The following is a 26,002-nucleotide window of genomic DNA, read 5'->3' on the forward strand; positions in this document are numbered from 1 at the left end:
TGTGTTATACCCATAACACATAGAATATTAAGTGCAATTTTTCCAATTACTCCAAGATGTTAAACTTACACTTATATAAATTTAAATGATATAAAATAGAATATATATACATATATGTATATATATATATATATATATATATATATATATATATATATAAGATTGATATATAGATATTTATGTAACAGAGTGCTCTGTGTAGTTTTCCTACTGTAAAAGTGACTTTTCCTGTTGCTTCAGAGTTTTAGAAATTAAAATTTCCAGGGCTTGCTTGCATAGAGATTTAGAGATTATAAAATTGGTTTTGCAAACTCTAGCTCATTTTCCATCTCAAGAGACTATAAGCTGAGGTCAGGCAATTGATGGAAAAGATTGAGAGAGATCTGTTTAGTGAGGGTTGCCAGCGTCCTGCAGTCATTTTCCTTCCTCTTCTTCCCCTTTCCCCAAAGCTCAAAGTGAGGATTGAAAGAATCTCTTTTCCCCATTTCCTGTCTGCCTACATTTTTCCCCTCTGACTTTAAAAGAATTTAATTATAGGAATGAGATCACTAGGTAATTTAACCTAACTCCTGACCAATGCTCCACTGAATGCACAGGATGCCTTGCTAACCTGTAGATTCTTTTCCTAGATTGAAAGAAGTAAGGATGTAGAATTAAGTAGTTAAAGAATGACTAGCTCTCTACTCCCAGAAGCCCGCTTCACAATCCTGCAGTCAGACAACGAGGGCAAGATAAGATCTGAAGAAAGATCATGAGGAGTCAGCCAGTCTGCATAAATGGAAAATGATGCAGAACACAACCTCCTGCCTTGATGAGTCACTGAGATACTTTAAAAACAATCATGGCTGGGCTTCCCTGGTGGCGCAGTGGTTGAGAGTCCGCCTGCCGATGCGGGGGACACTGGTTCGTGCCCCGGTCCGGGAAGATTCCACATGCCGCACAGACTCTTCGGAGTTGGTCTGGGACACGGAACTACCTTGCCCCAGGTTGCTGGAACTCTGAATAAAGCAACCTTTAATTTCTACCAAAACCTGTCTCTTGAGTATTGGTTTTTTGATTGGTGAGCAGCCAAACCTGAGTTCGTAACAAGGAGACAGAAAATTGATAGAGTGTTTGGCTCTCCCTCTCCCATCAGGCAGGTGGACTGACAAAAGTTAACTAGTGTGGAACTGTCTGGAAAGGGGGTAAACCTGGAGATCTGCCAGAAGGGGTGAGCTGATCCAAAAGAAAGACTTCCATGGTATCCACTGCATGAAACCAGGGACAAAAGGTGTATTAAATAACACACTACAGGAGACAATACCATTCAAGGAAGTTATGGAAGGAAGGACAATATTAATGACTGCATTTAGAGTCAAATCACAGAAGGTAAGAATAAAATTTTACCTCTAATATCCACCCTCCCTTCCTTCCTGATCCTCTGAGAAGAGCAAGAAAGAACAGCTAGTGAACAGAAGAGGATGCAGAGTAAGAAAAGGGTAATAAACTGATGTGGACTCCTTTTCCCACTGCAGAATTATGACACAATAAGGCACAAGCTGTGCTGTCAAGCATGAGAATTTGAAATTTTGATATGAAGACAGGACTGGAATTTTTTTTTGACTGAAATTTTTAATACCTAATATGATTAAGCTACTTGTTAATAAGTAGGATCTGACTGAGATTTCATCCAGGGAACATGGAAGAATAATACTACATAGCTTGTTTAAAAGCTTTGGTATTAAAAAAAAAAATGATAAAGATTTTATAAATTCACCCTACTGAGTCCAAATTGTTCAATATAAATTTATCAAATAATTTTCTTTCCACATGGCTTCAAATGTTTATTTTCAAAGAAAACTTCTACTAATAAGCTATAAAGTTATCTTAATAATTATCGAAGAACTTCCACTTAAAATTGCTTGTATAATGTTGCTAAATGTTATCATGTGAAAAATACATTTTAATAAAAGATAGCAGCATAGTAAAATATATAATACATCAAATATAGTAGTATATAAAGTACAAAATACAGTATAAAGTACAAAATACAGTGTGTGTGTATATGTGTTTGTGTGTGTTATCATATACCATACCATACTGAGCTGACTCTAAAGAAATTTGATTTTCTTTATGATTGGTTCTTTGAAAAATTGTGAGGCTAATTAAAAAATGAATTAAAGATTTTAAGACTCGTTAGAATCATTGTTGATGATCTTGTAAAGGAATGAATAATTTTTCTCTCTTTTCCTTATATAAAACACTGTAATAAAAACATTTTGCTTTAATATATAAATCAATATCAAGAAAAGCAAAAACAAAACTTCTTGCTATTTATACTGCACCAAGTTTTTTAGTCCAGTTTGCATCTGTAGCAGGGAGTAAATATAGCAGATATTTGCATCTCATGAAAAATGTATTTGATCCTTAGACTGTATGTTTTTCACTTTATTTTCATTATGTTCAGATAATACCCACATATTTACAAAATTTATTAGAGGGTTAAATTGAAGAATGAAGATGGTATTACTTTTTTTTCTTCTGTGTAGTTTGATTCTCTGATACAACACAATAAAAAAGCAAATAATGGCAAAGAAGCCAAATAGATGGTGGAAAAATAAAACATAATCCTTTGTGAAAAACCACAAAAACTCTCCTAAGCGTTAATAATATTTAATGTTTTATTTTTTAAATAAATACACAGAAAAGTCAGGTAATAAAATTAGACAAAGAGCAGCATGTCTTAAAATATAACACATTTCCTATAGGGGACAGATTCAACAAGGATAATTTATGTTTTTAGCAATCTAAAATAAATTGTAGGCAATAATCACATACTTGTCCTTCAGTAGACTTAAGAACAAAAGCCCTAGAGTTGCTGACAGTTAACAAGATTGTCTGCTTTTATTTCTATTATTTTTTCAAAATATTCTATCAGAACTAGGGAAGAGAATGACTTAGAGCTGTGAACTTGTTATCATCCAGCTTGCAATAAAAATACATCACTGCAGCACTGATAGTTCCTGGCATGCTGTGGCAGTGATAAAACTTTTAATGGTGTTGAACAGGCATGGGATATTGTCAGAAGACAATGCTCAGAAAGCTACAGTATCTCAGACCTTTGAGGTAAGTGTTGGAGAATGAGTATTAAGAACTATAAAAAAGAATAACAATATACAATCTTGTTATACAATAACAATATCAATACAATGGGGAGAAACAATGAAAGTTTAAGGAAAATCAGTCATCAGCTTAAAGTGATGTAATTCAAAAACTCCATGGCAGCATATAAAGAAAATTTCCTATAGTTGGAAGTCAGAAAAGTTGAGGATTGGACTCAGTAATTATAAGGATACCATAGCTCCAAACAACTTTGCACTTACAACCACAGCAAATATTCTACTGAACCCTGAAATTTGGGATAGAGACTTTAAAACCTAGGACATAAAGTATAATTGCCACTTTGTAGTGAGAAAATATATGAATGCATTAAAAAAAATTGAGTTTTTCCCATATCTGGTTCACAGTAGCTCCACTGGGTTCATAGACTCACCTCATGGCAATTTCCATGGATTTTAAACATGTAATTTGAATGGATACTTGATGGAGGCCCCACACTGGTTTCTAGGCCTTTGTGGTAAAAACAATCAGAAAGGAAGATCAAGTGGAGACCTCTGAAATTGCTCTCTCCCTACCCTCCTCCACCTTAGCCAAGATAGTAAACCAAAACAATATCACAGACATCAGCAAGATGGAAGATTAGAAGTTCTGACCCAGCCCTCATCCCTCACAAAAGTAACAGTTTAATAAGTATCCACAAATAAAAATAGAGTGTTGGAATACAATTTTTAAAAGCCCACAATAAATGTCATAATTGATGTGGTAATACCTAAAAGCTTTTCCTCTAAGATCCAGCACAAGGCAGGGATGCCCACTCTTTCCACTTCTCTTCAAAATAGTACTGAAATTCTAGACAGAGCAAGTGTACAAAAAGAAGGAGGAAAAGAAGCAGAAGAAGGAAAGAAAGAAAGAAAAGATATCCAAATCAGAAGGAAGAAGTAAAATTACCTGTTTGCACATGACATGATCTTATGTGTAAAAAACCCCAAAAACTCCACAAAGAAACTGTTAGAAATAACAAATAAATCCAGTAAAGTTGCAGAATATAAAATCAACATGCAAACTCAGTGGTTTTTCTATACACAAGAACAAACTACACAAAAAAGAAATTGAGAAAAGAATCCCATTTACAAGTACAACAAAAATAATAAAATACTTAGGAATAAACTTAACCAAATAGGTGAAAGACATATATTCTGAAAACTATAAAACAGTAATGAATAAATTAAACACAGATAAATGGAGACCTTCTGTGTTCATAGATAGGAAAAATTAATATAGTTAAAATGTACATGCTACCAACTCAAATTCAACAACATATTAAAAGAATTATATACCATGACCATGTGGGATTTATCCCTGGGATGCAAGGATGGTTCAACATATGCAATCAATAAATGTGATACACCACATTCACAGAATGAAAGAATAAAAATCACATAATCATCTCAATATATACAAAAAAAAAATAACATCTGATAAAATATAACAGCCTTTCTTGATAAAACCTTCAACAAATTGGGTATAGAAGGAACATGCCTCAACATAAGAAAGGCCATATACCACAAAGACATAACTATCATCCTACTCAACAGTGAAAGATCAAAAGCTTTTTTCTAAGATCAGCAAAAAGACAAGGGTGCAACTCTCACCATTATTTTTCAACATAGTACTGGAAGTCCTAGTTAGATATAGTCAAGACAAATCAGAAAGGACACAGTAAAATTTTTATTATTTGCAGGTGATGTGATCTTATATGCAGAAAATCCAAAAAGCTATTGGGAATAATCAATGAATTAAATAAAGTTTCAGGATATAAAATCAACATACAGAAATCAGTGGCATTTCTGTGTACCAACAAAACTTCTGCAAAAGAAATAAACTATCCCATTCACAATAGCATCAAAAATATAAAATAGAAATAATTAAATATTTCAACCAAGTAATTGAAATATCTGTATCATGAAAACTGCAAGATTTTTATGAAGGAAATTGAAGAAGATACAAATGAATAGAAAGATATCCCATGTTCATGGATTGGAGCAATTAATATTATTAATATGTCTGTACTATCCAAAGCCATATAATCCAAACCCAATGTAATCCCTATCAAAACTCCAATGGCATTTTTCACAGAAATAAAGCAATCCTAAAATTTGTATGGAACCACAAAAGATCCTGAATAGCCAAAGCAAACCTGAGAATAAAGAACAAAGGTAGAGGTATCACAGGTCTTGATTTCAAACTATACTACAAAGATATAGTAATCAAAACAGTATGGTGTTAGCATAAAAATAGACATACTAATGGAACAGAAAAGAGAGCTCAGAAATAAACGTCATCACATACAGTCAACATATATTTGACAAAGGTGCCAAGAAAACTCAATAGGGAAGAATAATCTCTTCAATAAATAGTGCTTGGAAATCCAGATAACCACATGCAGAAATTGCACAAATAACCCAATTTTAAAAATGGGAAAAGGACCTAAATAGACATTTCTCAAAGGAAGACATAAAACTGACCAACAGGTGCATGAAAAGGTGCTCAACATCACTAATCATCAAGGAAATGAAAATCAAAGCCACAATGAGATATCACCTTACACCTCTTATAATGGTTATTATCGAAAAGAAAAGATAAATGTTGGAGAAGATGTGGTGGAAAGGTGATCCTTGTACACTGTTGGTGGACATGTAAATTGGTACAGCCATTATGAAAACAGTATGGAGCTACCCTCCCCAAAAAAATTAAAAACAGAACTAACTACCATATGATTCAGCAATACCACTTCTGTGTAGTCATCTAAAGAAATGAAAACAGGATATTGAAGAGATATCTACATTTCCATGTTTATTGCATCATTATTCACAATAACCAAGATATGGAAACAACCTAAGTGTTTATCCATGGATAAATGGAGATAGAAGATATGATATACATACAAACAATGGGATATTATTCAGTCTGAAAGAGAAGGAAATCCTACCATTTGTGACAACACAAATGAACCTGGAGGACATTATGCTAAGTGAAATAAGCCTAACATACAAAGACAAATAATGTATGATCTCACTTATATGTGTAATCTAAAATAGTCAAACTCATTGAAGAATAGGGTAGAATGTTGGTGACAAGGGGTCAGGTGTGGGGAAAATGGAGAGATATCGGTCAAAGGGTACAAAGTTTCCAGTATGCAAGACGAGTAAGTCTTAGAGATCTAATGTGTAGCATGGTGACTATAGTCAACAACACTGTGTTGTATACTTGAACTTTGCTAGGAGAATACATTTTAAGTGTTCTCACCACAAACATACAAAAATCTAACTATGTGATATGAAGGATATGTTAATTAGATTGTGGTGATCATTTCACAATGTATACATATATCAAAATATCAAGATGTATAACTTAAATATATGCAAATTTTATTTGTAAATTATACATCAGTAAAGCTGGAACAAAAATAATACTACATCACAGGTAGAATGACAGAGATTAGTGCTGCCCTCATAAACCTAATTCAGATTCAGAGGTGGTAGTCCCATTTTATTCTCATTTAATTCATGAGTTTTGTCCTTAAAAGCAAACAACTAGACCCTAAAAGATTGGAGTGGATTACTATAAAGTCAACAGAGAAATAGCCCTAATTATAGCTGCTCTGCCAGAGGTGGTATTTTTTTTCTAAAGAAGATTGAAAATGTATTGGGTACATGGTATGTGGCCACTGAGTGGTGAGTGCGTTCTTTTCTATCCCTATCAAGATAGATTAGAAACATTACCCATTCATGTGTGATCAACAATATACTTTTATGTTCTTGACTCATTTTTTATCCTTGTTTGTTTTTATTGGCTTTATCCATAGTCATTCTTCTTGAATCTGAGAATATTCTAAGTTTTCCTGACTTCAATCCATGGTGCTAAATAATTTGGTTTTAATTGGTTTCTTTGGCTCTTTTCTCCTCTGAACATCTTGACCACCCTAAATCCAAAATTGGCTTTTTTAGCCACAATTCTAGTTGAACCAGACCTGACCCTCATGTGGGGTATCTAGACATCCAGAAAGATATTAAACTTTATTTTTTTTTACCAGCTGATAGTCTTGAAACACATATAGGCAAAGGATTTTCTTCAGGCGAGACTTTCTGATTGTAACAGAATCAGCACCTTGATTACCTTAGCATTGTCCTTGAGATAAACAGCACAAGCATACATTCTTAACTTGATTTAAAAGGCCCTTCATGATCTGTCCTTTGTGTTCCCTTTCTCAAATCACATGTTCCCTCTCCCTTATCTCAAAATAACCCTCCTTCTACGTTCAGTCATCCAACTACATTGGCCTTGTCTCAGTAGTCAAACATACCACAAAACACCAGCCAGTGGGCAATATGTTTTGGAAGGTATCCCTCATTAAATTGTTTTAAACACATTTCAAGTTGTGTTAACAGTATAATTCTTATTTTTAAAAGCTTTATTATCTTGAATATTTCAGGACACACTGAGGGTTATATTTAGATTTAAATATCTGGAAGAGATAAAATGTTACAATAATGATACATTGTTGCTTATTGAGAAAGCAAATATTCATTTCTTGCCATTGGGTCCATTGAAGGTATGTGCGTCTCAGCCAGTATAGTTTCTGAAGTCTTCACTGAAAACAAAGCTGTGGAAACTCTGAGGTATGAAAGAGGTTGTAGACTCATTTTCTTCAATCAGATTTTTATATATCTATGTTCGTGGTCAAGCTAGACCTTTCAGTATCACATAAAATTCATCATTTCCTATCACTGAAATAAAACAAAACCAAACAAGATATACTGTAGACTTTATTTCCCAGACACTTTGATATAAGTATGACTACAATAAAGATTACAATTCCTTCGCTTTTAGCAGATTTCTTTTAGTTTAATCAATAAGTGACTTTAATGTGGCACTTAGGCATCACAAATAATTTAGTCAAATAACAAATATAACAAAGACATGTCTACATATTTAGAATACTATTTTCTGACAGTTATTTATAGTAATAAATCCTTTTATGTAACTGATAAATTCTAGAAAAGAACCATGGTGCCATATCAAGATTAATAGATTTAAGACATCATGAGAAAAACAGGGCCAGAAAAGTCCTTGAACTTTTTAAAATTCCTCCCACCCCACAAAATTGTGCCTTTCTTCTTATTTTATATAAGTAACAAGATATACCTACTATTAATCTTCATTTATCTTTGTTCTGGACAGAATGATGATCACTCATAGAACTGAGTAAAGAATATAGTATGAAAAGGGAGGGGTTCCCTTCCTGTTGGTTGTTTGGTCTGAGGCAACCCATCACTGGAGTCTACCTGGGCTTTTTGGTGCGGCTAATGACGGATGTTGGGAGGGCTTACGCCAAGGAGTACTTCCCAGAACTTCTGCTGCCAGTGTCCTTGTCCCCACCATGAGCCACAGCCACCCCTGCCTCTGCAGGAGACCCTCCAACACTAGCAGATTTTTCTCTCAAGAAGTAGTGCAGTTTTGAAGACTCCTAGAGATCATGACAAAATTTTTCTCAACTGCATCAACCAACAAGCATTGCTACCTTGAGGAAATAAGAAGCTGCTGAACTCATCCTTGATTCTGTCAAACTATCCTCAATATGTATAATTGGTCCCTGTGTGGTTGTAGGCAAGGAAAAAAAAAAAAGGACTGAACCCCAGAAACATGACAAATGTTTTGAAAATGGATTTGGACTAAAAAAGTCTCCATGTGTTTCATAATGGAATCTTTTTGCTTCTGAAAAATGCCTGTGAGGATGTCATAGAATGCTGCTGCTTGAAGATTCAAAGCTGTCTCAATGCATCTCAGCTTTGCTTGTCTGAGTGGAAACCAAAGCTGAACCTTCGTACAGTGCCCTGCATGTGAGACTGGAGAGGCTGATTGCTCACCCACATCTTCTTTTTCTAATACACCAGAAATACATCTACACGTGGAACTCCTCCTACAGAACATCTACTGAACGCTGGCAGAAGACCTCAGACCTCCCAAAAGGCAAGAAACTCCCCCACTTACCTGGCTACGGCAAAAGAAAAAGCAGAGACAAAAGAATAGGGACGGCACCTGCACCAGTGGGAGGGAGCCGTGAAGGAGGAAAAATTTCCACACACTAGGAAGCCCCTTCGCGGGCGGAGACTGCAGGAGGCGGTGGGGGGAGCTTTGGAGCCGCAAAGGAGTGCACAGCAACAGGGGTGCGGAGGGCAAAGCGGGGAGATTCCCGCACAGAGGATCGGTGCCGACCAGCACTCACCAGCCTGAGAGGCTTGTCTGCTCACCAGCCGGGGCGGGCGGGGCTGCGAGCTGAGGCTCGGGTTTTGGTTTCGGTTGGAGCGCAGGAAGAGGACTGGGGTTGGTGGCTTAAACATAGCCTTCCCCACGGCCTGAGTGAGCCAGAGTCCCAGAAGCAGCTCCTCCTTTAACCCCGTCCTGTCTGAACGAAAAACAGACGCCCTCCGGCGACCTACACGCAGAGGCAGGGCCACATCCAAAGCTCATCCCCGGGAGCTGTGCGAACAAATAAGAGAAAGGGAAATCTCTCCCAGCAGCCTCAGAAGCAGCGGATTAAAGCTCCACAATCAACTTGATGTACCTGCATCTGTGGAATACATGAATAGACAACGAATCATCCCAAACTGAGGAGGTGGACTTTGAGAGCAAGATCTATTATTTTTCCCCCCTTTCCTCTTTTTGTGAGTGTGTATGTATATGCTTCTGTGTGAGATTTTGTCTGTATAGCTTTGCTTCCACCATTTGTCCTAGGGTTCTATCCGTCCATTTTTCTGCTTTTGTTTTCTTTAAAAAATTTTTTCTTAATAATTATTTTTTATTTTAATAAAAACAACAAAAATCTCCCAGAGATCTCCATCTCAACACCATCACCCAGCTTCACTCAACGACTGGCAAGCTACAGTGCTAGACACCCTATGCCAAACAACTAGAAAGACAGGAACACAACCTCACCCATTAGCAGAGAGGCTGCCTAAAATCATAAAAAGACCACAGATACCCCAAAACACACCACCAGACGTGGACCTGCCCACCAGAAAGACAAGATCCAGCCTCATCCACCAGAACACAGGCACTAGTCCCCTCCACCAGGAAGCCTACACAACCCACTGAACCAACCTTAGCCACTGGGGACAGACACCAAAAACAACGGGAACTACGAACCTGCAGCCTGCAAAAAGGAGACCCCAAACACAGTAAGATAAGCAAAATGAGAAGACAGAAAAACACACAGCAGATGAAAGAGCAAGATAAAAACCCACCAGACCTAACAAATGAAGAGGAAATAGGCAGTCTACCTGAAAAAGAATTCAAAATAATGATAGTAAACATGACCCAAATCTTGGAAATAGAATAGAGAAAATGCAAGAAACATTTAACAAAGACCTAGAAGAACTAAATTTGAAACAAACAGTGATGATCAACCCAATAAATGAAATCAAAAATACTCTAGATGGGATCAATAGCAGAATAACTGAGGCAGAAGAACGGATAAGTGACCTGGAAGATAAAATAGTGGAAATAACTACTGCAGAGCAGAATAAAGAAGAAAGAATGAAAAGAACTGAAGACAGTCTCAGAGACCTCTGGGACAACACTAAACACACTAACATTCGAATTATAGGGGTTCCAGAAGAAGAAGAGAAAAAAAAGGGACTGAAAAAATATTTGAAGAGGTTATAGTTGAAAACTTCCCTAATATGGGAAAGGAAATAGTTAATCAAGTCCAGTAAGCACAGAGAGTCCCATACAGGATAAATCCAAGGAGAAATACTCCCAGACACATATTAATCAAACTGTCAAAAATTAAATACAAAGAAAGCATATTAAAAGCAGCAAGGGAAAAACAACAAATAACACACAAGGGAATCCGCATAATGTTAACAGCTGATCTTTCAGCAGAAACTCTGAAAGCCAGAAGGGGCTGGCAGGACATATTTAAAGTGATGAAGGAGAAAAACCTGCAACTAAGATTACACTACCCAACAAGGATATCATTCAGATTTGATGAAGAAATTAAAACATTTACAGACAAGCAAAAGCTGAGAGAGTTCAGCACTACCAGAACCAGCTTTACAAAAAATGCTAAAGGAATTTCTCTAGGCAAGAAACACAAGAGAAGGAAAACACCTACAATAACGAACCCAAAACAATTTCGAAAATGGGAATAGGAACATACATATCGATAATTACCTTAAGTGTAAATGGACTAAATGCTCCCAACAAAAGACACAAATTGGCTGAATGGATACAAAAACAAGACACATATATATGCTGTCTACAAGAGACCCACTTCAGACCTAAATACACAACAGACTGAAAGGGGATGGAAAAAGTTATTCCATGCAAATGGAAACCAAAAGAAAGCTGGAGTAGCAATTCTCATATCAGACAAAATAGACTTTAAGATAAAGACTATTAGAAGAGACAAAGAAGGACGCTACATAATGATCAAGGGATGGATCCAAGAAGAAGATATAACAGTTGTAAATATTTATGCACCCAACATAGGAGCACCTCTATACATAAGGCAAATACTAACAGCCATAAAAGGGAAAATCGACAGTAACACATTCATAGTAGGGGACTTTAACACCCAACTTTCACTAATGGACAGATTATCTAAAATGAAAATAAGTAAGGAAACACTAGCTTTAAATGATACATTAATCAAGATGGACTTAATTGATATTTATAGGACATTCCATCCAAAAACAACAGAATACATATTTTTCTCAAGTGCTCATGGAACATTCTCCAGGATAGATCATATCTTGGGTCACAAATCAAGCCTTGGTAAATTTAACAAAATTGAAATTGTATCAAGTATCTTTTCCATCCACAACGCTATGAGGCTAGATATCAATTAAAGGAAAAGATCTGTAAAAAATACAAACACATTGAGGCTAAACTATACACTACTTAATAATGAAGTGATAATTGAAGAAATCAAAGAGGAAATAAAAAATACCTAGAAACAAATGGCAAGGGAGACATGACGCACTAAAACCTATGGGATGGAGCAAAAGCAGTTTTAAGAGGGAAGTTTATAGCAGGAAACAGGAAAAATCTCGAATAAACAAAGCTAATGATGAGAAATCAGGGACTGAAATCAAGAAAAAACTCCCATTTACCATTGCAACAAAAAGAATAAAATATCTAGGAGTAAACCTACCTAAGGAGTCAAAAGACCTGTATGCAGAAAATTTTAAGACACTGATGAAAGAAATTAAAGATGATACAAATAGATGGAGAGATATACCATGTTCTTGGATTGGAATAATCAACATTGTGAAAATGACTCTACCACCCAAAGCAATCCACAGATTCAATGCAATCCCTAACAAACTACCACTGGAAGTTTTCACAGAACTAGAACAAAAAAATACACAGTTTGTATGGAAACACAAAAGACCCCGAATAGCCAAAGCAATCTTGAGAATGAAAAACAGAGCTGGAGGAATGAGGTTCCCTGACTTCAGACTATATACTACAAAGCTACAGTAATCGAGACAATAAGGTACTGGCACAAAAACAGAAATATAGATCAATGGAACAGGATAGAAATCCCAGATATAAACCCACACACATATGGTCATCTTATCTTTGATAAAGGAGGCAGGAATGTACAGTGGGGAAAGGACAGCCTCTTCAATAAGTGGTGCTGGGAAAACTGGACAGGTACATGACATGTCAAAGTATGAGATTAGATCACTCCCTAACACTATGCCCAAAAATAAGCTCAAAATAGATTAAATACCTGAATGTAAGGCCAGAAACTATCAAATTCTTAGAGGAAAACATAGGCAGAACACTCTATGACATAATTCACAACAAGATCATAGAGAAATGGAAATAAAAACAAAAATAAGCAAATGGGACCTAATGAAACTTCAAAGCTTTTGCACAACAAAGGAAACCATAAACAAGATGAAAAGACAACCCTCAGAATGGGAGAAAACATTTGCAAATGAAGCAACTGACAAAGGATTAATCTCCAAAATTTACAAGCAGCTCATTAACAAAAATATCTAAAAATGGGCAGAAGACATAAATAGACATTTCTCCAAAGAAGATATACAGAGTGCCAAAAAATATATGAAAGAATGCTCAACATCATTAATCATTAAAGAAATGCAAATCAAAACTACAATGAGATATCATCTGACACCAATCAGAATGGCCATCATCAAAAAATCTAGAAACAATAAATGCTGGAGAGGGTGTGGAGAAAAGGGAACACTCTTGCACTGCTGGTGGGAATGTGAATTGGTACAGCCACTATGGAGATTCCTTAAAAAACTACAAATAGAACTACCATATGACCCAGCAATCCCACTACTGGGCATATACCCTGAGAAAACCATAAATCAAAAAGAGTCATGTACCAAAATGTTCATTGTAGCTCTATTTTCAATAGCCAGGGGATGGAAACAACCTACATATCCATCATCGGATGAATGGATAAAGAAGATGTGGCACATATATACAATGGAATATTACTCAGCTATAAATCGAAACGAAATTGAGCTATTTGTAATGAGGTGGATAGACCTAGAGTCTGTCATACAGAGTGAAGTAAGTCAGAAAGTGAAAGACAAATACTGTATGCTAACACATATATATGGAATTTAAGAAAAAAAATGTCATGAAGAACCTAGAGGTAAGACAGGAATTAAGACACAGACCTACTAGAGAAAGGACTTGAGGATATGGGGAGGGGGAAGGGTAAGCTGTGACAAAGTGATAGAGTGGCATGGACATATATATACTACCAAACGGAAAATAGATAGCTAGTGGGAAGCAGCCGCATAGCACAGGGAGATCAGCTTGGTGCTTTGTGACCACCTAGAGGGGTGGCATAGAGAGAGTGGGAGGGAGGGAGACGCAAGAGGGAAGAGATATGGGAACATATGTATATGTATAACTGATTCACTTTGTTATAAAGCAGAAACTAACACACCATTGTAAAACAATTATACTCCAATAAAGATGTAAAAAAAAATAAAAAGGAAATTGTTCATTAGTAGGAAAAAGTGTTATTTTCAGTATATATCCTCCTTCATATTGTTACTCACCACAATCTGTCATCTGATCCCATTACATAAAGTTCCACTATGTGACTGTAGATCTAGCAGATTTATTCACTTGTGAGCATTTTGAATGAACATAAATCAGTTTTTTTTTCTTCTGAAGCCTGTCATTTTTGAGAAGAAGATCGTGGGAAATGGATGGTGTTTCTCCATTTCTCAGTCCTTTACATTTCTTCAAAGGATCAGAGCAAATTGTTCAGGTGCTGTGAGAAGAACTTTTCTTTCAATTTGCTTATTAACTTGCTGTAAATAGAAACTTTACAAATTGATTTTAATGCACAGTTGTGTTTCTTTTTTATTCCCTATGACATGCCAACTTCTTGCCTTCTCTGCTTTTTTCTAAACTGAGTACTTACTAGTGGGTTTCTTTTGGTTACCATCTATAAATCATGACTATAGGAGATTGATTTTTTATTTTTGTCTTCTCTAAAGCAAGGGTTGCATTTGTTTGGATGCCGGGGCTTAAAATAGATTCTTCCCGGGTAGCACAATATCACTTATTAAACTTCTAATCTGTGTGTCAAGGGCACTGTGTAAACATCGCTTTTGTTTTTTAATTTTATTTTTATTTTTTGAGAAAATAATATATATTTTTTAACATCTTTATTGGAGTAAAATTGCTTTATATTGTTGTGTTAGTTGCTGCTGAATAACAAAGTGAATCAGCTATATGTATAAATATATCCCCATGTTACCTCCCTGTTGTGTCTCATTCTCACCCTCCCTATGCCAGCCCTCTAGGTGGTTGCAAAGCATGGAGCTGATCTCCCTGAGCTACGCAGCTGCTTCCCACTATCTATTTTACATTTGGTAGTTTATATATGTCCATGCCACTCTCTTACTTCGTCTCAGCTTACCCTTCCCCCTCCCTGTGTCCTCAAGTCCATTTTCTAAATCTACGTCTTTATTACTGTCCTGCCCCAAGGTTCTTCAGAACCTTTTTTTTTTTTTTAGATTCCATATATATGTGTTAGCATACAGTATTTGTTTTTCTCATTCTGACTTACTTCACACTGTATGACAAACTCTAGGTCTCTCCACTTCACTACAAATAACTCAATTTCGTTTCCTTTATTGGCTGAGCAATATTCCTTTGTATATATGTGCCACGTCTTCTTTATCCATTAGTCTGTTGATGGAAACTTAGGTTGCTCCCATAACCTGGCTATTGCAAATAGTGCTGCAATGAATATTTTGGTACTCCAAAGAAGATGTAAAGATTGCCAACAAACACATGAAAGGATGCTCAACATCACTAATCATTAGAGAAATGCAAATCAAAACTACAATGAGGTATCACCTCACACCAGTCAGAATGGCCATCATCAAAAAATCGACACACAATAAATGCTGGAGAGGGTGTGGAGAAAGTGGTACCCTCTTGCACTGCTAGTGGGAATGTAAATTGATACATCCACTATGGAAAACAGTATAGAAGTTCCTTAAAAATCTAAAAATAGAACTAACATATGACCCAGAAATCTCACTATGGGTCATATACCCTGAGAAAACCACAATTCAAAAAAAGTCATGTACCAGAAACATTGCTTTTTAATAGCTATTGTGTGAGCTGTATGAGAACTATATTATAATAAGTACACTGTGTAGGGAAAAGATAATAATAGTTTGTAAGACTAGTAATGGTCTTGAGAAATTACATAGAGAAGAAAACAAGTTGGGGAAAGGGTGTATTCTAATATATACATTTATATTCTGTTTTTTTTAAAATAGAGTAACTGACACTTCTTAGTATAGAATAAGAGCTATGGAAAGAAATCCACTGTGGGAAATAATTTTATTGCAAGTGTTGTTAGTTACCTACCCAATATGATATCTTTCCTTTTCCTTTAGTAACAAAACCACAATTTTATGGGGTGTTGTATGTGCCAGTTTAAAAATTGAATTTCCCAGGAACTCTTACTTGTGTGGCCACGTGACATCATTCTGATTGATAAAATATTGAGAGTATCTTTGCTTTCCACATACGCACACCACCCCTTCTTCCCTGCTACCTAGAACAGTGATAGGATATTGGAGCTGAAGCAAACATCTTACAATTAAGGAAAATACAAGGAGAATTTCAGAGGCCTCACCTGAGACCATGTGACCCCTCATTATGTAACATAAACAAACCTGAAAATTTTTATAAACTAGTGTCCTCTAGTTCTCCATTACTCACAGCTGAACACAATTTCTGTGTGGATATTTTTGGAATTTCACTTAACTCTATCCATAAAATATGTTCACCTTACTGATGAATATAACTATTCAATTCCTCTAGAGAAAATCTTCCTTCAGCCTTGGCCCAGTGACAGTGAACTTGACTGAATTTCTGCTTACAATGCATTAATTTTCACATTTCCTTTATAAAAATATCTATAATATTAAGGAGGCCATTAAGGAATGTAAGTAATATAGGGAATTTGAGATCCATAGAAAAAATTTTTGGTCAGAAAATATCTCATAAATATTCAAATTACTTTTAAAAGCAGTCAAATAAAGCTATTCTGGAAGCTGCTAACTCCATTTATATAAAAGATGATGATTGTATTTGAAACGGCAAAGGGGGCTGTATTTTAAAAGAAAAACTTTTATTAATATTAGATAATATTTTCCCTTTTTTATTGAGGTATATAGTTGATGTACAATATTATATAATTTTCAGATGTACAGCGTAGTGACTCACAATTTTTAAAGGTTATATTCTATTTCTACTTACTATAAAATATTGATTGTATTCCCTGTGTTGTACTATATATCCTTGTAGCTTATTTATTTTATACAAAGTAGTATGTACCTCTTAATCCCATATCACTATCCTATCTTACCCCTCTCCCCTTTCTTCTCCCCACTGGTAACCACTAGTTTGTTCTCTATATCTGTGATCCTTTTTCTTTTTGTTATATTTTTGTTTTATTTTTTAGATTTCACATATAAGTGATATCATATAACATTTGTCTTTCCTGCTCTGACTTATTTCACTTAGCATAGTAACCTCCAACTCCATCCATGTTGTTGCAAATGGCAAAATGTTATTTTAACGGCTGAATAGTATTCCATTTTGTGTGTGTTTGTACATATATATATCTCACATCTTCTTTACTCATTCATCTATAGACGGACACTCAGGTTCCTTCCATATCTTGGCAATTATAAATAATGCTGTTAGGAACACGGTGCAGTGTTCAAATTAATGTTTTCAAATTAGTGTTTTGTTTTGTTTTGTTTTGTTTTTTGGATAAATACTCAGAAGTGGAACTACTGTGTCTTATAGTTTCTTGAGAAATAGCCATACTGTTTTACATAGTGGCTGCACCATTTTGCATTCTTACTAACAGTGTACAAAGGTTCCCTTTTCTCCACACCCTTGCCAACATTTGTTATTTCTGGTCTCTTTAATGATAGCCATTGTAGTTTTAATTTGCGGTTCCTGACAGTTAATGACGTTGAGCATGTTTTCCTGTGCCTGTTGTCCATCTGTATGTCCTCTTTGGAAAAATATCTATTCAAGTCTTCTGCTCATTTTTTTAATTGGGTTGTTTCTTTTTTGATGTTGAGTTGTATGAGCTACTTAAATATTTTAGATAGTAACTCCATTTATATAACAGTCATATTATTTGCAAAATTTTCTCCCATTCAGTAGGTTGTCTTTTTGTTTTGTCAGTTGTTTCCTTTGCTGTGCAAAACTTTGAAGTTTGATAAGGCTCCATTTGTTTATATTTGCCTTTATTTCCTTTGCTTTAGGAGACAGATTCAAAAAAAAATTTCTACAATTTATATCAAAGAGTGTTCTGCTTATGTTCTCTTCTAGGAATTTTATGGTTTCCAGTCTTACATTTAGGTCTTTAGGTAGATACCATTTTAAATGGCTTACTATATATTGATTACTTTTTCTTTTCAAAATAAGGTACTATACATGGATCAAGGGCTGGTTTAGGAGACCTGGATTTAGTCCAATTGTTGTGTTCATTATGTAATCTTGGGAGAGTCATATATTCCTAGGTTCAACTTCCAGTTCAAAAATTGTCATGCCAGGTCAAATTATCTACATGTATTAAATGTTTTATTTTGCTGGTTATTCAGTGAATATAATACATTTTTAGGTTGTTGGAATTACTATTAAAAAACTTAAATAAACTATAAATTTCAAAACGAATATAAATAATGAAAATTATACTAATGGAAAGATTATTTGTAAAAATTTTGGCTGACTTTAATTCATGAACTTTTAGAAATACAGATGAACAACACTTACCTAATTACCATATTTAAATTAATTAAAAATACTTAAAATCTCATATTAAATCTCCAGAAAAATGTTTTAAGTGTTTACCTATATTTTGAGGTCCCAAGTCCATTTCTACTTTCCCCTACCCAAGAGATGATTGTGAAGTTTTGAGAAAGTTAATACAGTTTTCAAGGATGAATCTTCATGAACCATAGGGAACACCTCAGTGCAGTGAAAACATATCCACACATAGAATCAATATACACTCTTCATGGCTATGTTTGCCTTTAAGGGAACCATGGTCTTTATAGTAGGACTAAATATTTTATTACTTCTATTGTAAAAGCATGTTGTTTGGACTATGGTTAATTTATATATGGAAAAGATGCCCACTAAATTTTTCATGAGGTTTAGCTACTGTGTTTTTATACGTTATATGAAATTTAAACCATGACAGAAAATAAAGTCTATGCAGGCTAAGAAATGTTAAAGTTTTAGTAATCAAAAAATATTTTTCATCATTAAAAATAAATATAGTATTTTTTTAAATGAGGAGTTATGGTGTTTTTGAGATATAACCTCATAAAAAAGTAAGAGTAAAATGATAAAATGAAAGAAATAGGAGAGAAATAACATTGCAAGACTCAGTGGACTTCAAGTAAAGAAAACAGTAAACAAGACATATATATATTAAAAGACAAAAACCCCTATATCAGTCATTTCATAGAAATATTTCAAAGTTAATATACAGGCAGATATTAACAAATTTTTTATCTGGCATCTAATTCCTGGTTCTGATTCTTTTAGCTCTCTGAGCTTTATGTTATCAATCATAAAAATATCCTCTGCCCAGGCCACAAAATGAGATCCAATGGAAAACTCTTGAGATAATTTGAATTAAGTAAACTATATCTATTAAGTAAACTATATCTATACATCTATATGGCATATAGAGTTTACCATATGTAATATATATTGTATAAAGTACTTTATTATAGTGATATAAGTAAGCTTTATATATAGTCATCTTATAGTAATCATGTTTTAGTACCATTTTCACTTAAACTAGAAATATGTAGGTGTGTTATGCAGTATTTGAAATCATAAAATTGTTATCCTTGTTAATATTTTATTGTTTAAGAAAACAATGCACGAGAGGCTGAGTAATGGTAAGTTTAAGATGCTGCCTTAAATAATGAAGTTCCAAAGAACTTATGGCCAGAAAAGAGACCAGAAGGTGCAAACAGCTGTGTGGAATTGCAGGAAAGAAACCAAAGCCTCAGCAGCAGATTGAAAGTCAGCAGCACAGTGATAAGGAGTTACTAGGGGGAATACTTTCAATAACAGCAGAGGGAGGGAAATGCATCCATGAATAAAGAAAAGGGAAAAAGAAAGACACCTGGTTGGACTTGTTTTTTAAGTTGGATGAACAGAGATTTTCAAAGGTCAGATATTTAATGAATTGACTGCTGTGATAGTGAAACAGATCTGAGCTGTCAGAATTAGATGTCTTAAAACTCAAGAGAAGGGTTGCAGCACAGGTAGGTGTAAGCACAGAGAATTCCAAAATTTTTTAATGTGTTTGAAAATATGCACTATTGAAATATGAATTGCAAAGCCTTATTTAGTATAAATGATCAAATTAAAGTTGATATTTGTCAAGGGTTGAGAGTTCATATTTTAATAGTTAATCACACATGTTTTTAAGATATCTTCAGAATATATTTTCTTTTCATTTTAGTTTCTAAGCTTTCTGAAAAAAATAAATAACTACTTACAAACACTAACACATAAATATACATTCATTGTGGAAAATTCAACACAAATATATGTAGAAGAAATAGTTAACTGTTCTCCTTCACTGTTCCTCAATTCCTCTCCCCTGAATGAAGGTAACAAATTTTTTAAATATGTATTTTTGGAGTATCCTTCTGGATCTACTTCTATGTAATTTTTACTGTGTATTTTTATATGTATATACATGCACATATAATTTCACGTTTTATATTATATTATTTATATAATTCTGCAATTGTTCTGTTTTTATTTATTATCCTTAATAAGTTTCTACATCAATGTATATAAATCTACCTCATTCTTTTTAACCCTGACTAGAATTGTAGATAATTAGTGTATCACAATATATTCTGTCTTCTATTAAAGGATACTTAGGTTGCTTACATATTTTTTACCATAAGAAGTATAATTCCAGAAACTTATGATAGGACAAATTAATTTTTTAATTACTATCCTCAAGCTAATGGCAAAACCCTGTTGAATGTTTGTTCTTTCTTCCCTTTCAGAATCATTTATCCTCTGCAAAACTCCTATGATTTAATTTTCACTGCTTGATGTTGGATTAAATGAAACTAATTATGAGAGAGGACTGTTGGGGAAACTGAAAATATGTAAGTATTTTCAATAGACACATGTTCTCCAAAATTCCAGTTTTATTTTAAATGCCATGATCCTGATGAATCACTTTATTAAAACAGTGGCATAGTAAACGGAGAATAATTTAGCATTAAGGCTAAAGTGTGATTGAAATTCAGTTCTAATCAGGACCACTCCACATGACATTTTGTGCCTTAGGGTCCTCATCTGCAGAGAATAATAATAATATCTACTTTTATTCGATACTGTGTGGAATAAATAAGGGATGTTCCTCACCCAAAGGTGTATTAAATAAATTTAGTTCCTTTTTTCTAATAGGCGCTCAATAAATGCAAAAAAATTATGTTGAAGTCTGTTGGTTTAGGTTTGTGTGTGACTCTGTGTGTTGTTTATTTATATGCCACCCCCCAAAAAATTAAAATACAAAATACTTCTATTAATGCATCCAATATATCCTTAGTAAAGGGACTAGAAATTAAAATTGGGAAACTAAACTAAAATCTATCTGAAGAGTTTTTTTCTCAGTATCTGGATCAGTCAAATAATCACTTTGACCACTTTCTGTCTTAACCGTGAAAACCAAAGCTAGATTGTTATTAAATGTGTATATCAATGAGTGGCTTTCAAAGTGTGGTGCGCAGACTAGCAGCATCCTCTGGAATGTTATTGGAAATGCAAATTAAGCTCCATCCCAAACCTACTGAACCAGAAACTTTAGGGGTTGAATACAGCAACACATTTCAGTGTGTCCTCTGGGGGATTCTGATGCATGCTCAAAGTCGAGAAACACCACTGTATATCTTTAAAACATAAATACTAAAATGTGAAATGTTATTCATTTCACTACTTATAACTTTACAAATGAAATACATCCAAACAGTACATTTTAACATGTCAAGTGAAATTATGAATATTATAATGATAGAGAACTCAAAATAGTGATACACGTTTGGTGTTGCCAAATTTCCCTCCAGATTAGTCTGTTACATGTGCTTCTTTTTATCCAGGTTTCAGAAATGACATTCTTACTAAGTATTTTCAGATGCTCATCAATTAGATGAGAGGTTAAATCTGGAATTGTTCTCAGCATCTTCCACACAGCGTTGTGTTCAAATAGCGTCCTGTGAATGGGACTTAAAAAAAAGATTGCAATGATGTGTTAGTTCCTGCTTTACAACATAGTGAATCAGTTATACATATACATATGTTCCCATATCTCTTCCCTCTTGCATCTCCCTCCCTCCCACCGTTCTTCACCAAATTGTTATCCTCTTGCTCCCTGGGCACACAGTTATATGACATATTCAAGTCTTCCTTGAACTTAGACACAGCTATATGAAACTGAGTTCTGTTCAATAGAATATGGGCAGCAGTGATGCCTGACATTTCCACGCCTATCCTTTGAAAGATCTCTCCTGTGTACAACCATCCATTCTCTTTTCCTATCCATTGGCTAAATGGGGGGACTCCAAGAACTCAGAGAAGGGAAGAGGTGAAAGAGGCAGAATGATCTAGGTCCTTGAGTTGCCATTTGGATGAGAAGTGACCAACAATGAGTTGACTATTGACTATTAAATAAACTGTAAATGTGTTAAGTTTCTGGAAAAAAAAAAAAAAAAGATTGCACACTGAGAGACTACCACATAAATATAAAGAAACAAACAAACCAAAAAATCCTCAATTTTTGAGCTTCCAAATTTGTATTTCCATCTTTATTCAGCATTGCTAAGGATAAGTGATGATGGTCTCTTTTGTCTTAGTAATCTTTATAATTTGTTCTCCTTCCAAGATAAAGAGGTACCTCCATGAAACTTTAAACTTTAGGATAGTGCCTTTACCTTCTTTTTATATAAAACTCAGTGCTTCAATTTTAAGATTATAGCTCTCATTATTAGTCATTTTAATAATAAAAACCTCTTTTAGACAATAAAATGATTGATGTCTTATTTTATTCTTGATTTTTAGGTACTATTAAAGTTAGAGCAAATGAATATGTAATTTAACATTTGAGAATATAAATTTTAAGTGAAAAGATGCATATGTAATTTTAAATAAAACATAGTTTTATTATGATGGATGATATTTATTTACTTTTAATCATTAAATTCACTATTTAATAAATATAATATCATAATCAAGAAACAAAATTCATGTTGATTCTAAGTTTTCAAGGGACTAACCCAGCTACCATGCCATTGCTAAATGTTTAGTATTTTTAAAAAATCTATTGTGAAAAATCAGTTTAGCAGTAGATAGGGAATTCAGAGTACTCACATATATGTAGGTTTGACAGAAACAGTCCCAGTTTAGGCGTGATATTCTGTTGGTTCATCTGTTATGCATGTGTTTATGTGTGCATGTTTACTGATCACATTATAAATTGGTTTTTTTTTCTTTTGGTATTGTGTGTTGTAGCAAAAAAAAAAAGTTGGAAAAGCACTAATTTAGTAGATAATTTTAAGAAATACTTTTGAGAAAACTAGCTCCCCACTTAATATCATTTAAAAGTGTGTACTTCAGATGTAATAATAAAGAATTAGTATTCAGAAATGGCACGGTATTATAACCAAATCCTAAAAAAAATGTCATTGATTTAGCAACCAAACAGGGGATGACAAGGAAATAATATCACAGATTTTTAAATGGACATACATTTTTAGTGGCAAAACATTTGAAATATCAGTTGCCTGAAATAATTTGGAAGGTAGACCAAGTGCCTAAGAAACCGGCTGCTTCACAGAAAATAGTTGGAAAAAGTTAAAAAGTTATTGGGTTTTGTTTGCTTAATGTTAGTTGTTTGTAGCAATGTATTATTAGCTGGATAAAACTGACCAGTTATCAAACATAAATGAAAAGGAATAGAGAAGATCCAGAAATGTGTCGCATGATTTTAAAAGCCATATCATTAGACGAATATAATAGTCGTTTTTACCTGTATGGATGAGTAGACTAATGTTTTTCATCAAATTGAGAAGTTTTGGCTGTTCTTTCTTCAAATATTCTCTGTCCCTTTTCTCTCTTCTCTCCTTCTGGGATTCCCATTGTGTTGATTCTGGTATACTTGGTGATGTCCCATAGGTCTCTGAAGCTCTGTCCATGTTTTTCATTCTTATTCTTTCTCTTCTCTGACTGGATAATCTTAATTGATATATCCTCTTCAAGTTTGCCAAACTTTTCTTCTGCCAGATCAAATCTGTTGTTGAACCTCTAGTGACGTTTTTATTTCAGTTATTGTACTTTTTAACTCCATAATCTCTACTTGGATCTTTTTTTGCAGTTTCTTTTTATTGATATTCTCTATGTGGTAAGACATTATTGTCATACTTTCATTTAATTCTATAAAGTCTGTATTTTCTGTGTGCAGCTACCTAAATCTCTGTATATTTCACTTAATAGTCATCTAATAATTGTTTGGAAATTTTCTTAAATACCTGAACCATTAAGTCCCCCAACTTTTGCTGATGGGCAGGCTGTGTGTTTTCATGCTCTACTTTAATTCATTAGACACTGTTTTCTTTATGTCTTTGAACCTATTCATAATAGTAAATTTAAAATCTTTGTCCTACTAAGTCTAACATTTGAATCCTCTCAGGACATTGTTTGCTCTTGGCTGCTTCTTTCCCTACATATGGGACACACTTTGCTGTTTCTTTGCATGTCTCATAATTTTTGTTTAAAATTGAACATTTTAGCTAATGTGACAAATCTAGCAATAACCTTTCCCCTCCTTCCCAGGGTCAAATAACAACAATGCACAATGAATATGGTTTTTTAAGGGAGTTGCCAGACAAATCACAGTGTGGCAGTGCTTTGGGAGTGGGTTTTTTGAGGATCTCCTAACCAGTCTTCCCTTTTAGGAGCTGCAGAGCTGTTAGCTCCTAAAAACTGTTACAGAATTCGAGACAGGAGGATTAAAATAGGTCAAAATAAAAAGCTACAAACCCTGCTAATTTTCTTGAATAAATACTCCTCATGTGGTTTCATGCATCTGATTAATTTCAGAGTTCTGAAAAAATTTGTTTTGACAATCTTTGTCAGTATTTCATTGATTGTATGAAGGAGAAGATATACAGAGGTCCTCACTCTGCCATTCTAGAAGCCCTGCACTACACATTGAATCTTAAATATTCTGATCGATAGCAACACCCCTAATTTCTTCCCACAGATCAAATTCAACATAGATGACAAGCAGTAGGGAGTTCATGTGACCACTGTGAGTGGGACAATCAAAAATAGTTTGGAAATAACATTACTAACAGAAGACATTAAAAGAAATAATGTTTAAAAGTCTGGAAGTCACTCAAAAATTATAACTATTAGTTTGAAAAAAGAATGGACCTGTAATTTACATATTCTGACTAAAAATGCAAAATATTTTTTCCTTCAACTAACTTAATCTTACTCTGAAAATCTTATTCTTGTTAAATCCCTATTTTTTAGTTTACTTCTGCCTTTCCTACATGGACACTCAAGAACCTTCAAATACTTGGATTACCATACTTGGAACAGGAAGAAAAAAGAGGAATTGTAACATACTGCTATAACCTCCTATTACCACAATTCTTACATCGCTTTTGCTGCCCCACTTGGGCACTGGTCTTAAGGGTGTCTGAGGCTCTGCCCTGACAAATGATGTGCAGTTCTGAAATTCCCCAAAATTTTTTCAGTGGAGTCTAACATACACCCCTGTGATGGTAAACCAAAATATTCAGGTCTGAAAACATGGCCTCCACTTCCACCCTTTAAACGGAACTTCACTTTTCTTTCAATCTCTACATTTCTTGTTTGGCAGAAACTTTCATATACATCATACCCACTCCTTCTTACCACATCTTCCTGACTTACTCTTAATGCAGTGAAAGAAACTAGATTAACAAAAAGGAAAATTCATATATTGAGAAAAACTATAATGTTCAAACTATTACTAGCAAATAGTTGTTTAATAGTGTTTTTCTTATCATTATCATCATTATGAATTATCAGACCACTTATAATGGTGTGAAAAAAATGTTATTTCCCTTGTATTTTCATTTACTCACCTTTGTTTCTATTTCTAGCCCCAATTCCAGCTGATGGCAAAAAGCAACATTTTAAAATATTCCAAGTATTTCAGGCATTACACATGGAAATAAAAGAATTATAGGAT

At 34.3% G+C, this 26,002-nt stretch overlaps 1 protein-coding gene across 1 annotated transcript in view; it reads right to left on the reverse strand.

The window, feature by feature from the left end:
* The window catches only part of CNBD1 (cyclic nucleotide binding domain containing 1), a gene marked incomplete at its 3' end in the record, with an annotated part of 326,834 nt that overhangs the window by 38,321 nt on the left and 262,511 nt on the right, over positions 1–26,002 (reverse strand). The window contains 3 exon segments of the mRNA XM_024761443.1: positions 7,695–7,734; positions 7,736–7,886; positions 21,844–21,989. Coding sequence (XP_024617211.1) covers positions 7,695–7,734; positions 7,736–7,886; positions 21,844–21,989 — 337 coding nt within the window.

The sequence above is a fragment of the Neophocaena asiaeorientalis genome, unplaced genomic scaffold (assembly GCF_003031525.2).
Source record: "Neophocaena asiaeorientalis asiaeorientalis breed wild unplaced genomic scaffold, Neophocaena_asiaeorientalis_V1.1 scaffold74, whole genome shotgun sequence".
NCBI classification, from domain to species: Eukaryota; Metazoa; Chordata; class Mammalia; order Artiodactyla; family Phocoenidae; genus Neophocaena; species Neophocaena asiaeorientalis.